Here is a 14145-nt window from a genome sequence, read left to right on the forward strand (position 1 = left end):
ACAAATAAAGAAACAGATTTTTTAAAAGATATTCTAGGCACATCTGGAAGAGCTGACTCTGGTGAGAACTGCCACCCTTGGGTGGCTTCTGCCAGTTTTTCCAGGATCCCATCTAGAGGCCACGAGTGGGATTCAGAGTAGAGAGGGCAGCACCAGTAATGTACCAGAATTTAGCCCAGTTTCTCATGAATGTTAGTTTCCCTTGGCAGTTTAAGGGAATACTATTGTGGTTTACCAGAAAATTTTGGTAAAGAACTCACCAACTCATCAAGAGACATCCCTGGTGGTCGAGAGGTTAAGGACCAATGCTGGGAAAGGCCTCTAAGGGGGCGCCTTCCTTTGAGAGTAAATATGGGGGTGTCCGTGAGCCTGCAAACTTGGTGGATTTTTGTTTATTGTGCTGTGATCTCTTCAGAGTAGAAAAACATTCAGACAGGATTGCTAGAAAGAAGTGAGTGCTCAGAGGAGGAGACAGGGGAGCTCTTACTGAGTTCCTTAGATAATGACAGTGCCAGCCCTGGTTTGCCACTATTTTCCTCAGCCTGTCGATTTGCCTTTCAATGTGTATTTATTTATTCGGCTGCGTTGGGTCTTTTCCTGTGTGGATTCTCTAGTGGTGTGTGGGCTTAGTTGCCCCATGGCTGTGAGATCTCAGTTCCCCAGTTAGGGACTGAACCTGGGTCCTCAGCATTGTAAGGCCGATTCTTAACCACTCAACCACCAGGGATGTCTCTTGATTTGCCTTTTAATTTGAAGGCAGACATTAGGAGTTTTCCTTTTCTTATGGAGCCAAATCTCCAATCATTATTTTGTGTGTTTTGTTAATTACTCCGAAGTTTGGACAGTCAGCCTTCTGACAGAGCTCTGGAAGATTCTGTTGCTTCTTGATGGTTTTCTCCCCGTGGTTTGATTTGTACTATTTAGCCATCTAATCCATCTGGAATTTATCCTGGTATATGCTGTGAGGTAAGGGTTGAATGTGATCCTTTTCCCATTGCCAACCAATTAGTCCTTCAACCACGTATTAAGTCATCTTCCCTTCCCCACTGTATTGTAACTTCCCCTCTATCATATAACAAATTCTTGTATCTTACCTGTAAGACAAGGTAAGATATCTTACCTTTCTGGGCTTTTTGTTCTGTTTCACAGAACCAGGATATGCCTGTTTCTGCGTAAATGTTTCTAGATGTCTTGCAGAACTAATCCCCTTCTTGACTTTCAGCTAGTCACTTAGCTTGTGTTTATTAGTGAGAAAGATGAGCAATGTGTTAATATTTGGCACTGTCACAAATTTTAACACCCACAGAAAGGACAGACTTCCCTTCTCCCTGCTTTGTACTGTAACAGAGATATAAAAGGACACAGTTTCCTCGAATTTCCACACACATGTATTTTCAGAGCCAACTTATGGCAGTGAAACTTTTACTGTAAAAGGATAAAAGCCAGAAGTAACAGGAGGCTGCATACCATGTCACAGAATTTGCTTCCTAGCTTCCTATCTTTGTCTTTGAGAAACATGAGATTTTCAGCCACAAGCACATGAAGTCCTGTGATGAAATCCCCACACATGTCCAGAGTGAGCCTTTCGGTGGAGTGGGTTTCCCAATTACTCTGGAAACCTTGATGTGGTTTTATTCTTTCTTCTGAGTACATACCCTTCTCCCATCCTTTCTACAATGACTCTCTGCTGCCCTTTCTAAGTGCCTCCCAGCCTGTACTCTCTAATTCTTTTCTTCTTCTTTTTTCAGCATTTATTTATTTGGCTGCACCAAGTCTTAGTCTTGTAGTGGCGCGTGGGAACTTCGATCTTAGTTGCAGCGTGCAGGGTCTAGTTTCCTGACCGGGAATCGAACCCAGGCCCTCCTGCATCGGGAGACCAGAGTCTTAGCCACTGGACCGCCAGGGAAGTCCCTGTACCTTCTAACTTCTTAGTGACAATGTTTCATAAATGAAAATGGGGACATGTATTTATGAGGATGGTGGATGGAATATTTGACATCAGGATGATCTTGGAAAATCTAGGCCATCTGATCAATGAGCTTCTAGTCTAATAGATGGAGAGGTTTATTGGGGGAGGTTTATTCTGTTTTGGAGGTAAGGTAGAAGAGAGGGAATCAAAACAGAAGAAGGAATGGTATTCTATTTTGATTTCCTAGGTTCCCCAGGTTTCCTCAGAGAAGGCAATGGCACCCCACTCCAGTACTCTTGCCTGGAAAATCCCATGGGCAGAGGAGCCTGGTAGGCTGCAATCCATGGGGTCGCTAAGAGTCAGGCACAACTGAGCGATTTCACTTTCACTTTTCACTTTCATGCATTGGAGAAGGAAATGGCAACCCACTCCAGTACTCTTGCCTGGAGAATCCCAGGGACGGGGGAGCCTGGTGGGCTGCTGTCTATGGGGTCGCACAGAGTCGGACACGACTGAAGCGACTTAGCAGCAGCAACCAGGTTTCCCAAATTCCTTCAGCCTCCTTCACTCCAGCCAGTCTCAATTCCAGTCTCCCCTCACAGGTTCATGAAGTAAAGTAGATCTCTCAGATTTGGAGCAATGTGGTTTATTAGAAACTTAAACTCATAAACAACTTAGGATTTCAGATGGGTTTCTTGTCTAAGGTTCTGTGCGTGAAGCTCTCTGTCTTGGAGCTCTCTGACCTTTTCTAATGTTTCATCTTCTAAAAAAAATGTAAGTTCCACAGAAGAAAACAAAATGTGTTAAATCAGTAATTCTGATATACCTGTTGAACAGGCTCTGCAATTGCAGTGATGTTGTTTAGCAGGAAACACCTTTTATCTATTAGGATAGGTATTTCTGAATTTAAAGATAGTTCACTGCTCTCAGTGGGTCTTCTGTGCTTGTTTCCAACTGTAGATTTGTGGTAGTTGGTGAAGGATCAGTGACAATGCTTGGGTTATTTCCTCACAGAACGCACTGATTGACCCAAGTCTGTTTATATCTTTTGTACTCAACTGCTGTTTTTCTAGTACTTTCTAGTATATTCCAGGGAAAGTGAACTTTCTTATAAAGTCAGTAAACATAGTCATGACATCTGCTGGGGATGAGCAGAAAACCTCAAGAATGGGTTCTCCCATGACACTGCATGCTAAGTCGCTTCAGTCGTGTCTGACTCTTTGCGACCCCATGGGCTGTAGCCCACCAGGCTCCTCTGTCCATGGAATTCTCCAGGCAAGAGTACTGGAGTGGGTTGCCATGGCCTCCTCCAGGGGATCTTCCTGACCTAAGGACTGATCCCATGACTCTTGTGTCTCCTGCATTGGCAGGCAGGTTCTTTACCACTAGCGCCATCTGGGAAGCCCCTTCACGACACCAGTTGTGTGTAAACATCATAACATATGTCTGTTCCTTTTCCCACTTCTCTGAAAGCTGGCATGGTGTAACTCTGTCGTGTTCTCCAGTAGGTCTGATTGTGATCTAGGCGGAATGACATACTTTCTGGGGAAGTCAAACTTTGCTCTAGTGATAGAGAACAAAATAAACGACAAAGTGGATCTGACGAGAGTCGTTCACCGGAGCAGAGCCTGGACAAGGGTCTTTGAGCAAGTTCCCTAGGTGGGATGCTTGGCCAAGTCTTTAATGGATGCAATCTGGATCTCTTTTCATCTTTCTGGAGCTCTTCAAGCATCTTAGCTGTGGACATAAATCCAGGTTTTCTGTTTTAAAAAAAATGAGAAAGAGGGTTCTCTTTAGGATGTAATTTTTGGTATAAACGCATAGTGTTAATAGAAGTCGCCTGGTTTGGACATGTTGGAGGGAAGTTTGAGATTCTGTCGCCTGCAGGTAAAGGAGAACATTGGATCTTGCAAGGTTTAAGACTGTAATGTTGAACTTAACCTGAATACCTCAGATGCCATTGTTGGCAATGGCATTTCTTCGTGGGTGGAGTGAGGTACTCCTAGTTGGGACTTTGTAGCCCTGGCCAGGTAAGCAGGAAGCCAAGACTGCAGCAGCGGCAAGAAGCTGTGTAGAGCGTCCCACTGATGGAATCTCAAGCCGCCACGTGGCTGCGAGTGCTTTCTGCGTTCTTCAAGAGGAGTACTGAAAGGTAGGAGACCAGGCTCCCGAGTCAGCCCCGTGTCACAGTTTTAGGCCGGTGACTGCCTTTTCCGCTTCAGTCACCTCATCAGCAAATTGAGGATGAGAAAACCTGCCCCACTCCCGGAGAATGTTGTAGGGATCAGAGGAAACTTGATTATGTAAGGTACGGTTGTCATTGCATCTTAGAGACCTTCTGCTCTTCTGTATTCGAGAAGACAAAAGAGAAGGGTTGAGGGGGTTTAGCTCAGTGCGCGGGGTGAGACGAGACCATCCAGTGGTGGGGCTGGTGGAGTGAGCACGCACAGGGAACACCCCACTGTGTCGTGTGTTCCGTGAACAAGGTGGCTCTCAAAAGCAGGATGGGGAGGGGAGATGGTCTGTCAAGGATCTACTGAGTCATCTATACTTGGTTGCCATCAGCTGTTTCAAGTCATATGGGCCAGTGCCTTTTCTCAGCCCTTTAGAGCCACTCCTCCGGTTTGATGACATTCACCAATCTGGCATGCGTGTGCTCAGTCGCATCCAACCCTGTGTGACCCCATGGACTGCAGCCCGCCAGGCTCCTCTGTCCATGGGATTCTCCAGGCAAGAATACTGGAGTGGGTTGCCGCGTCCTCCTCCAGGGGATCTTCCCGACCCAGGGATCGAGCCGTGTCTCCCCCATCTCCTGCATTGGCAGGCAGGTTCTTTACCTCTAGCGCCACCTGGGAATCCTCAGTTTGGCATTTCATCTTGAAGTTAGGTGTTTCTTTTGCTCACCGAATTTGTAAATTGTTAGGAAATACAGATAAGTTGATGGGTTTGCCTGCCCACCGGCCTGCGTTTTCTCTTCTCTTGGTGGTGACCTCAACTCTGTGATTTCCCTGTTGCCACCCTGGGCCACCCTCGTCCTCTCCTAGGACATCATCTCATACACACGGCCTTCTCGTTTCACTGGCTGTCGGAAAAGGTTTTGTCCACAGTAGCTGTTTTTCCTTCCTTCTGTTGTAAAAGGGTTCCCATTGTGCGTGGATTGCTCGCAGCTCCGATACTTCTCGAGTGAAAGACTTGTTGTTATTGTTTACTTTGCTAAGTCATGTCCGACACATTATCTAGGAAGGGAGTTGTGTTTGCTTGCCCTACTGCACGATCAAGTTCAGTATGAGTTGAGATCTAGTCCTTAATGGGCTTCCCTGGTGATTTAGTCAGTAAAGAATCACCTGCAATGCGGGAGACCTGGATCGGGACGATCCCCCGGAGGAGGGCACGGCAACCCACTCCAGTATTCTTGCCTGGAAAATCCCATGGACTGAGGAGCCTGGTGGGCGACCTGACTGAAGGACTAAACCACCACCACCTTGGGGCATTCATTAGTGGCAAGGTGTGTGTGTCTGCCCCGGCCACCACTATGGATGTTTCAAGGAGTTTCATTTTAGATTTTCATGGAGTATTGACCCAAAGTTTCTGTGAAGGGCAAGAAGCAGAGGAAGGAAGAGAACAGATGGGCCCTTCCTGTGCTTCCGGTCATTTCCAAGACAAAGACATTCCATTTGCAGACATCTAGTCCTTGAAGCTAAGGGTGTAGCAGCAAAGTGATTTGATTTACCTTCTTGGTCAAACACTGCCCGTTCTTTCCAGAGTTATAGGAAAACTGATGTATCAGCCTCATTATTTGTTCTTTTAGACAAAAAAATTAATTCAAGCTATTGAATACTTACTTTATTGCTGTTCCCATTAAGTCCAGGAGTTTGCAAAGACTTTCAGAAACCTGAGCTTTTGTTTCTCCAATTTCAAGAAATTTCTGTATAAGCTTTTGTCTTGCTGGGGCCATCACTTGTCTGGTTTCTGTTGTAGGCTGGTTCAAAATCTTGATTTTGCCAGGAAGAGTCAGGCTTTAGGAATTTCTGGCACCGTAGCCAAACTTAGAAGGTCTCTTTGTAAACTGGAATATTCCTTTTCTGCACATTAATTCAACACCCTACTGACAGTGTGGTCCGGTACTGATCTCTGGGCAAACGAAAATAAATCATAACTACGATGTGGCCCCTACTGTTTAGAAGCTTATGGTTCAGACGTGGGAAAGACATGTAAACAAACATGTTATGTGTAGTGTGTAGGATGACCTTATGTCCTGGGACATCCTGATGTATGCCTCTTGCCCTGGTGATAACTATTAATAGTTGTTTAGTCGCTCAGTAGTGCCCGACTCTTTTGCGACCCCATGGACTGTAGCCCACCAGGCTTCTCTGTCAATGGGATTCTCTAGGCAAGAATACTGGAGTGGATTACCATGCCCTCCTCTGGGGGATCTTCCCAACCCAGGGATTGAACCCATGTCTCCTACAATAGCAGGCAGATGCTTTACCACTGAGCCACACTGAGAGTCTCTATCAATGTTTAGGGTATAGAGATGGTAGAAAGCAGGGAGAATTCCCAGAGGAGACACCTGCGCTGGTATCTTTGGACCTTCAAGGTCTGAGGGCTTGAGGTCAGGGTGGGGGTAGGGGGAAGAGTGTGTAAAACACTGTAGGCTAAAGGGAAATTGTTCCAGAAGCAACATTTAGTCAACTCAAGCTAGTCATCATTCCCAAATTTATCCTGTGGAATAAATTCCCCAGGACACTCGGTCAAAATACAGATTTCTAGAACCTGCTGGGGCAGTTTGGATTTGGATTAAAAAAATTTTTTTTCAGTCCAAGTGCTTTTTTTTTTTAATGTTTATTTGTCTGCACTGGGTCTCAGTTGCGGCATGTGCGATCTAGTTCCACGACCAGGGATCGAACCTCAGCTGCCCTGCACCTAGAGCTTGAAGTCTTAGCTGGGGGACCACCGAGGATCTCCCCTGGATTTGGATTTTTAAAGAAGAGCCACAAATGATTCTTGGACATAGTAAAGGTTCAGAACAAATTCTGTAGGGACTATGGCTACGACTATAAAGGGCTGGAGCAGAGGAGAGCAGGAATAGCAAGGCTAGAGTAGGAGTCACAGATCAGCCAGGCAAGGCTGACCTGGGCTGGAAAAACCCTCAGAGGTAGAAGCGGTTGGGAGACATTTACAGAGGATCTACGAAAAATGGGGACTGCAGGAATCATAATGGAATTGCAGAGGAATGTCCATCCTAAAGGAGATCAGTCTTGGGTGTTCATTGGACGGACTGATGTTGAAGCTGAGACTCCAATACTTTGGCCCCCTGATGAGAAAAGCTGACTCATTTGAAAAGACCCTGATGATGGGAAAGATTGAGGGCAGGAGGAGAAGGGGATGACAGAGGATGAGATAGCTGGATGGCATCACCAACTCAATGGACATGGGTTTGGGTGGACTCTGGGAGTTGGTGATGGACAAGGAGGCCTGGCGTGCTGCGGTTCATGGGGTCGCAGAGTCAAACACGACTCAGCGACTGAACTGAACTGAAAGGATTCGAGAACATTCAGGAGTAAGAATGAACAGGACCTAGTATATGACAATTACTGATGTATATGTGTGCGCACGCTTAGTTGCTCAGTCCTGTCCGACTCTCTGTGACTCTCTGGACTGTAGCCCCCTAGGCTCCTCTGTCCATGGGATTTTACAGGCAAGAATACTGGAGTGGGTTGCCATTTCCCCTGCCAGGGGATCTTCCTGACCCAGGGATCGAACCCATGTCTCCTATGTCTCCTGCATTGCAGGCAGATTCTTTACCCACTGAGCCATCAGGGAAGCCCACTGATATATGTGGACAATATCATTTCCAAGCAACAAAACGCTTGTGTCAGATCCAGGAACCTGGGGAACCTTATAATCTGAAGGGTTGTGTGGTGAGCCATAAACCTAAAAATACAAACAGTGGGAGACTGTTGTGGCATATTTCATGTAGACCTAAAAAAACAACTCCTGCTTATTTCTTTGTAGTCTCCAGAATGATCGAAACTGTTGTGTTTATCTCTGGGAGCTGGATGAATTGTAAAGTATCCAGACACCCCAGCCCTCTTGTCTAGACTTCAGGCAAACCCCTGCCCTTCTGTTATGGTTAAGACCCACCCGCCAGGCCTTATCTTGCATCGTTTTTGCTTTTGTTCTTGTTATCAAAATGTGTAAGGCAGTCATGATTCATCAACAGTATGTTATGCCAACCCCTTTCAGGGGAAGACTGCTGTCTGGCAGTGTCAGCCTTTGCTCTTAATTCTGGAGCTGCTCTTTCTTTGGGAACCTGCAACTCTGAAAATTAAGAGTAGGATAAGAAATGCCTTTATCCAGGCACGGAGATCATGAAGTTGAGGCAGTCTTGCTTGGTGCATTGGTGACTCTGAGAGGCGCCGTCCCTAAACTGAATTCCTGGAATGAAAATCAAGAAAATCCGAGGACAACTCTACTACTTACTTCCCTCTCCCTTCAAACATACAGTTTTTTTTTTTTTACTTTGAAGGCTGAAATCACCAGGCCTGTTGACCGACTTTCGAAGCAGCAGAGTCAGAAACCGAATCAGAAGTTATGAAAAGAAAGCCTCAAAAAAAAAAAAAAAAAGAGAGAATGGGAGACGGATAAGGCTATAATTTCAGTGTCATTTAGCACCCTATACCCAAGACCTGGCCACGGCGCGTCCACCTGTGCGGACTGGGGAGCGAAAAAAGCATCGAAAAATTCCAGCCCTTGGCTACTCTTGTACCACCGCTGAGGGATCTGACGTGGTGAGGTCAGATGAGGGCGAAAAGGCTGACATTTTCCACGCCGTTCTATCAGAGAAGGGAAAACACCGTTAACAGCGGCCTCAAAAGTTGTTTTTTGGGGTTTTTTTAACAATAAGAGGCTGAACTTCTCTGTGAGCCTGTATCACCAACGCCATTAAGTCGCAGTAGCAAGATGAAAAACAGGGAAGGAGGGACACCCAGCGTGCGCCGACTCGGAAAAACGGGAAGCCGGCAGAACCGTTGACAGCGCCCGGGTTCTCGGCCCGTCGCCGCCTCCGGAGTCGCAGCCGCCAAGCCCCTTCCCCCGCAGCGCGGGCGCGACCACCGCGGCGCGAAGGCGGGGGGGGCCCGGCCGCTGTGCCGCGCGCTTCCGAGGCCCCGCCTCCGCCGGCGCCCCTCGCCGCGCGCGCGGGTGGTACGGCCCGAGGGGGGCGGCTCCCGGGGCGCGGCTCCGCGGCAGCTGAGGCGCGGCCGGCTGGCCGGGAGGCGGGAGCCGGCAACCGGGCCCCTCGGAACGCAGACGCCTAGCCGCCGGGCAGCCGAGGCCGAGCTGCAGACCCGGGCTCCCCTCACCCCGCCCCGAGGAGGCCCCAGGAGGGGCTTCGGCGCCGCGGCCGCACGTTCGGGAAGGAGGACGAGGAGGGAGCGGCGCGCGGCCGGCCGGCTGAGAGGAAGCGCTGCGCCCGCGCCCCCGACGGCGCCCGTGAAACCACATCCGCGCCTCCGCTGGAAGCGCGTCCGGGCGCCTGTCACCGGGTCCCTCCATCTTGAAAGGGAGAAAAAAGCGCTCTCCCGTCCCCGCTCCCCTCCTCCCAGGAGCCGGGGCCGCAGGAGCCGCGCGCATGGCGTTCAGCCCCTGGCAGATCCTGTCGCCCGTGCAGTGGGCGAGATGGACGTGGTCCGCGGTGCGCGGCGGGGGCGCCGGAGAGGACGAGGCCGGAGGGCCCGAGGGCGACCCCGAGGACGAGGACTCGCAAGCCGAGACCAAATCCTTGAGTTTCAGGCAAGTACACGCGTTGCTGCCGAGATTCGGACGTGCTGCCATCCATCCATCCGCGGCTCATTTTGTGTGCGCGCGCGCGCGTGTGTATGTGTGTGTGTGTGTGTGTGTGGTCGCCACCCGCGTTAACCGTGTTCATGGCAGTGCTGCCGTCCCTGCCCGTAACCAGGCCCCCGCTGTGCAGTCGGAAGTTCAGGACGTTGTGCCCTCCCGCCGGGTGTTTTCCTTCCCTCGTTACAGTGTGAGCTTTCTGAACCTAACCCAAAATCTGCAGTCTCTGCGCATCCCCGTGTGCCTCGGTCCCTTTCTCTAAGCTTCGAGACCCCAGCGCCCGCCCCTGCACAAACACACGCACACACACACACACACACGCACGCCCTGTCGTGGATTACAACCGCTGGCACTTGGGGCCCTCCGTACGGGGAAGAAGTCGCTCCCAGGCCCTCCTGGGACTCCCCTGTTTCCCCGAAAATGCAGCCTTGGTGAAGAAGGTCGCGTGATGCCAGCCCCCCTGGCCGCTGGGGGAGAAATGGTTGTCTCTCCTGAGCTGTCAACCCGTGTGATTGCGGGAGGCAGGTGACAGCGTCCTCGGCCTCTGGCCGGGTGCCTTGCAAACAGGTAGAGAGAGGCCTAACTCCAGAAAAAGGGCATCGTGGCGAAAGCTGGCTTCTTGATTTTAGGCTGAGAGGGGCGATCTGAATTTTTAAGCCTTTGGCAAAGGGCTTTTGTGAGAAAAGGAGTCTGTTGAAGGGGCTTTTGGGGGGCTGTCAGAGGGATGGATGACCTCAGAAATAAACGTTGCTGGAGAAAGGCCCCGGAGGATGGAGGAGGTTTCAGGGAGACGGAAGCCGGAGGAGGTCGCTGCTACAGCACTGCACCCCGCCTCCCCCCAATCCCGGGCCAGTCCACACTGACGACCCCTGCGCGGGGTGCAAAGTTAGCAAAAAATACTGGACCTTGTGGAGATGTAGCCTGTAAAGGGGTGTCGGAAATACCGTTGAAAGTGGTAATTCCTCATTTTTCCCCCTTGGCAGCTCGGATTCTGAAGGTAATTTTGAGACCCCTGAAACTGAAACGCCCATCCGATCCCCTCTCAAGGAATCCTGTGAGTCGCACCTCGGACTGGCAGGCTCGGGGGCCAAGACCCAAGGTAAGGAAAGACTTCCCTTGTTCTGCCTTTTTTTGCTGCTGTCGTTTAAAGTTTTGAAAATGTAAATAAGAGAAGGAAAAGTGTTAATGCAGGGCCATTTTAAAAGGTGGGGGGTTGTCTCCTTACTCAGCAGGAGCTGTTTGAAAGCTCCTGGCATATTTGAAATGGTTTGTTTGTATTTTTCCAAGTGTGGAAGCCAGAATCTTTCTTCCCTAAGTAGGTTGTACATTTTGCAGTATGAAATTATCATTATCAGAACATTCCTGCTGGGCCCTGAAAAACAAAATGTATGGTGATGTTGGGATGGAGGTGTGTTTAGATTTGGCTTCACGCGTTTCTCAGGCCTGCGCATTTTCTCCAGGGTGTGGCTGGAGACAAAGATTATAGGTAGGAGTTGAATTTTTTTAGACAAGGAGGAATCTTAAGAGGCAGTGTCAAAGTTCTTCACCGCCCCCGCTTCCACCAGGGATGGTGGTGAGCTCCAGTCCACCCAAGAAAGCCTGGCATGGAGACACCCTGCTGCCCTCAGAGCCCAACCTTGAGCCCGCATTTCATCTGCAGAGGCTGCTGCTGTTCCTCTCGATTAGCGGAAACCGTTTTTGTCCAACAGCCAATTCTGAGTAAAATCTCACCTGGCCTGATCGCAGGCAGTTAGCTATTCAGAGTGGCTGTGATTCAGCAGTGAAAACAGTCGCCATCTCTGCAGGCCAGTGTCATGGAGGGAGACGGGCCTTTCAGAGGTTAAGCAGAATGTACCTACCTGTCAGCTTGGCTTCCCTGGTGGCTCAGCGGTAAAGAACCTTTCTGCAATGCAGGAGACACAAGTTCTATCCCTGGGTTGGAAAGATCCCCTGGAGGAGAGCCTGGCAGCCCACTCCAGTATTCTTGCCTGGAGAATCCCATGGACAGAAGAGCCTGGCGCGCTATAGTCCTGGGGTCACAAAGAGTCAGACACGATTGAAGTGACTTAGCATGCACACGCACACCTGTCAGCTTTGGCCTAAGTACAACAACAGAGAAAAATGAAGCAGGGGAAGGGGGAACAGAGTAGGGGGAGGGTTGGTAGGAGGTGCTGAAGGCTGATGGGGGTGGGGAACCTGACTGATTAGGGGACTTCAGCAGAGTCCTGAAAGAGGATTGAGGGGACATCTGTGCAGTTTCCTGAGGAGAACTCTTCTAACAGAGAGCATGGCTCCTGGGAAGGTCTGAGACAGCACCAGCCTGAGGCAGAGGGGTGGGGAGGGAAGTGCCCAGGGGGCAGCATGTTGGAAGTCAGGGAAGAGGCCTGGGTGGCTGCAGCAGCGGCCAGGCAGGGAGCTGGAGTCAGCCAGGTAGGGGCTGTCTGGGTCCTGTTGTCACAAGGCGTTCATTTTTCCTTCTGAGTGAGATCCGAAGGGCTGCCTTTTAAAAATGCCACCAACTGGGCAGCTTAAAACAATGGAAATTGGTTCCCTCTCTGTTCTGAAGGCTAGAAGTCTGAAATCAAGCTGTTGGCAGGGCCAGACCCCTTCCAAAGGTTCTAGGGACAAATTCTTCCCTGTTTCTTCCGGTTTCTGGTGGTTGCCAGCAATTCTTGGTGTTCCTTGGTCCGTGGCAGCAGAGCTCCCATCTTACCTGGTCAGCTTCTCCCTGCATATCTCTGTCTCTTCATGTGGCTTTCTGAGGAGGACGCCAGTCAGTGGGTTTAGGGACCACTCCAATCTAAGTCGACCTCTTCTTACCTTGATTACATCTGCAGAGATAACTCGGAGAAGGCAACGGCACCCCACTCCAGTACTCTTGCCTGGAAAATCCCATGGATGGAGGAGCCTGGTAGGCTGCAGTCCATGGGGTCGCTAGAGTCGGACACGACTGAGCGACTTTACTTTCACTTTTCACTTTCATGCATTGGAGAAGGAAATGGCAACCCACTCCAGTGTTCTTGCCTGGAGAATCCCAGGGACAGGGAAGCCTGGTGGGCTGCCGTCTATGGGGTTGCACAGAGTCGGACACGACTGAAGCGACTTAGCAGCAGCAGAGATAACTACAATTGAGCCTTGAGTGACATGGATTTGAACTGTGTGGGTCCAGTTGACACAGATTTTTTTTCACTAAGTATGTTCTAGAGCAGGGGTCCCCAGCCTCCAGGATCTACTACCTGATTATCTGAGGTGGATCTAATGTAATAATAATAGAAATAAAGTGTACGGTAAATGTAATGCAATTGGGTCACCCTGAAACCATTCTCCATCCCCTACCCCGGTCCGTGGAAGAATTGTCTTCCATGAAATGGGTCCCTGATGCCAAAAAAGTTGGGGACCACTGTCCTAGAGTACTACATGGTCCACGGTGGATTGAATCCAAGGATAGAGAAACGTGGGTATGGAGTGTTTTCAACTGTGCTGAGTGGTTGGGGGTAGACACCCCTAACCCCCACATTGTTCAGGGCTCAACTATTATGTCCAGATAAGACCACATTCCCAGGTGTGGGCAGTTAGGACTTGAGCTTATCTTTTGGGGGGAATATAGTCCAACCCACAGCAGGGCTTTGAACAGAGGGACAGTGCTCTCGCTTCCTTTTTCAAAGGATAGCTGGCTGCTGTCTGGAGAAGGGACTCCAGGATGGATGTCCTTTTCCTGTGTTTTCTCTATTCCAGTGAGTGTCACTGTCACCTGCAGTGACAAAGTAGAGCCAGCTTTCAGTTACCCTGTTACCTAATTTTTGATCGGGTCATGAATTTATTCTCCCAACGGTTATTATATTTCCTTGCTTAGCAATTTCCTCAAAGGTCACCTGGGGAGGTCACAGGAAGTCTGTGCTGGATTTCGTGATGGAGCTGGACTTACTGGGGAAATGTTACCAGCTTTTTGTGATTTGGTTTTGCTTTCAATGGTGAGCTCCAGGGATTTCCCTGGCAGTCCAGTGGTTAAGACTCCATGCTTCCAATGCAGGGGACGCGGGTTTGACCCCTGGTCAGGGAACTAAGATCCCGCATGCCACGTGGTGTGGCAAAAAAAATTTTTTTTATTAAATCAATAAATGGTGAGCTCCATTCTGGGCTGCCCTGCTGAAAATCCCCTCAGCTGGCCCTGGGCCACTTTTTTACCATGAGTTCAGGCAGAGACCGCATGGGAACAGGCAGGTTTGCGTGTTAGAGGACTTCTGTGTGCCACTTGGTTGGGTATCGGTCTCCATGACAGAAGATGCCGCTTCATAGCTTCCCCTTTCTTCTCTCAAGATTGGCAGATCTGAAGGGAGATTTGAAAGCCTGAGAGAGCTATTCTGTGGCCTTCCCCTCAAATTTAAAAAAAGCTC

At 49.7% G+C, this 14145-nt stretch overlaps 1 protein-coding gene across 13 annotated transcripts in view; it reads left to right on the forward strand.

The window, feature by feature from the left end:
- The window catches only part of TACC1 (transforming acidic coiled-coil containing protein 1), a 130517-nt gene that overhangs the window by 54622 nt on the left and 61750 nt on the right, over positions 1-14145 (forward strand). For 4 of the 13 annotated variants that reach the window (XM_059882360.1, XM_024986377.2, XM_024986374.2 and 1 more), the window contains one exon: positions 10735-10850. The exons of 3 other annotated variants lie outside the window; for them this stretch is intronic. In XM_059882360.1, coding sequence (XP_059738343.1) covers positions 10735-10850 — 116 coding nt within the window. Of the gene's footprint in view, positions 1-9162; positions 9704-10734; positions 10851-14145 lie in introns of those variants that run through there. 6 more of the 13 variants (XM_005226143.2, XM_005226144.2, XM_059882364.1 and 3 more) reach the window with 4 other exon arrangements.

Source organism: Bos taurus, chromosome 27 (assembly GCF_002263795.3).
Source record: "Bos taurus isolate L1 Dominette 01449 registration number 42190680 breed Hereford chromosome 27, ARS-UCD2.0, whole genome shotgun sequence".
NCBI classification, from domain to species: Eukaryota; Metazoa; Chordata; class Mammalia; order Artiodactyla; family Bovidae; genus Bos; species Bos taurus.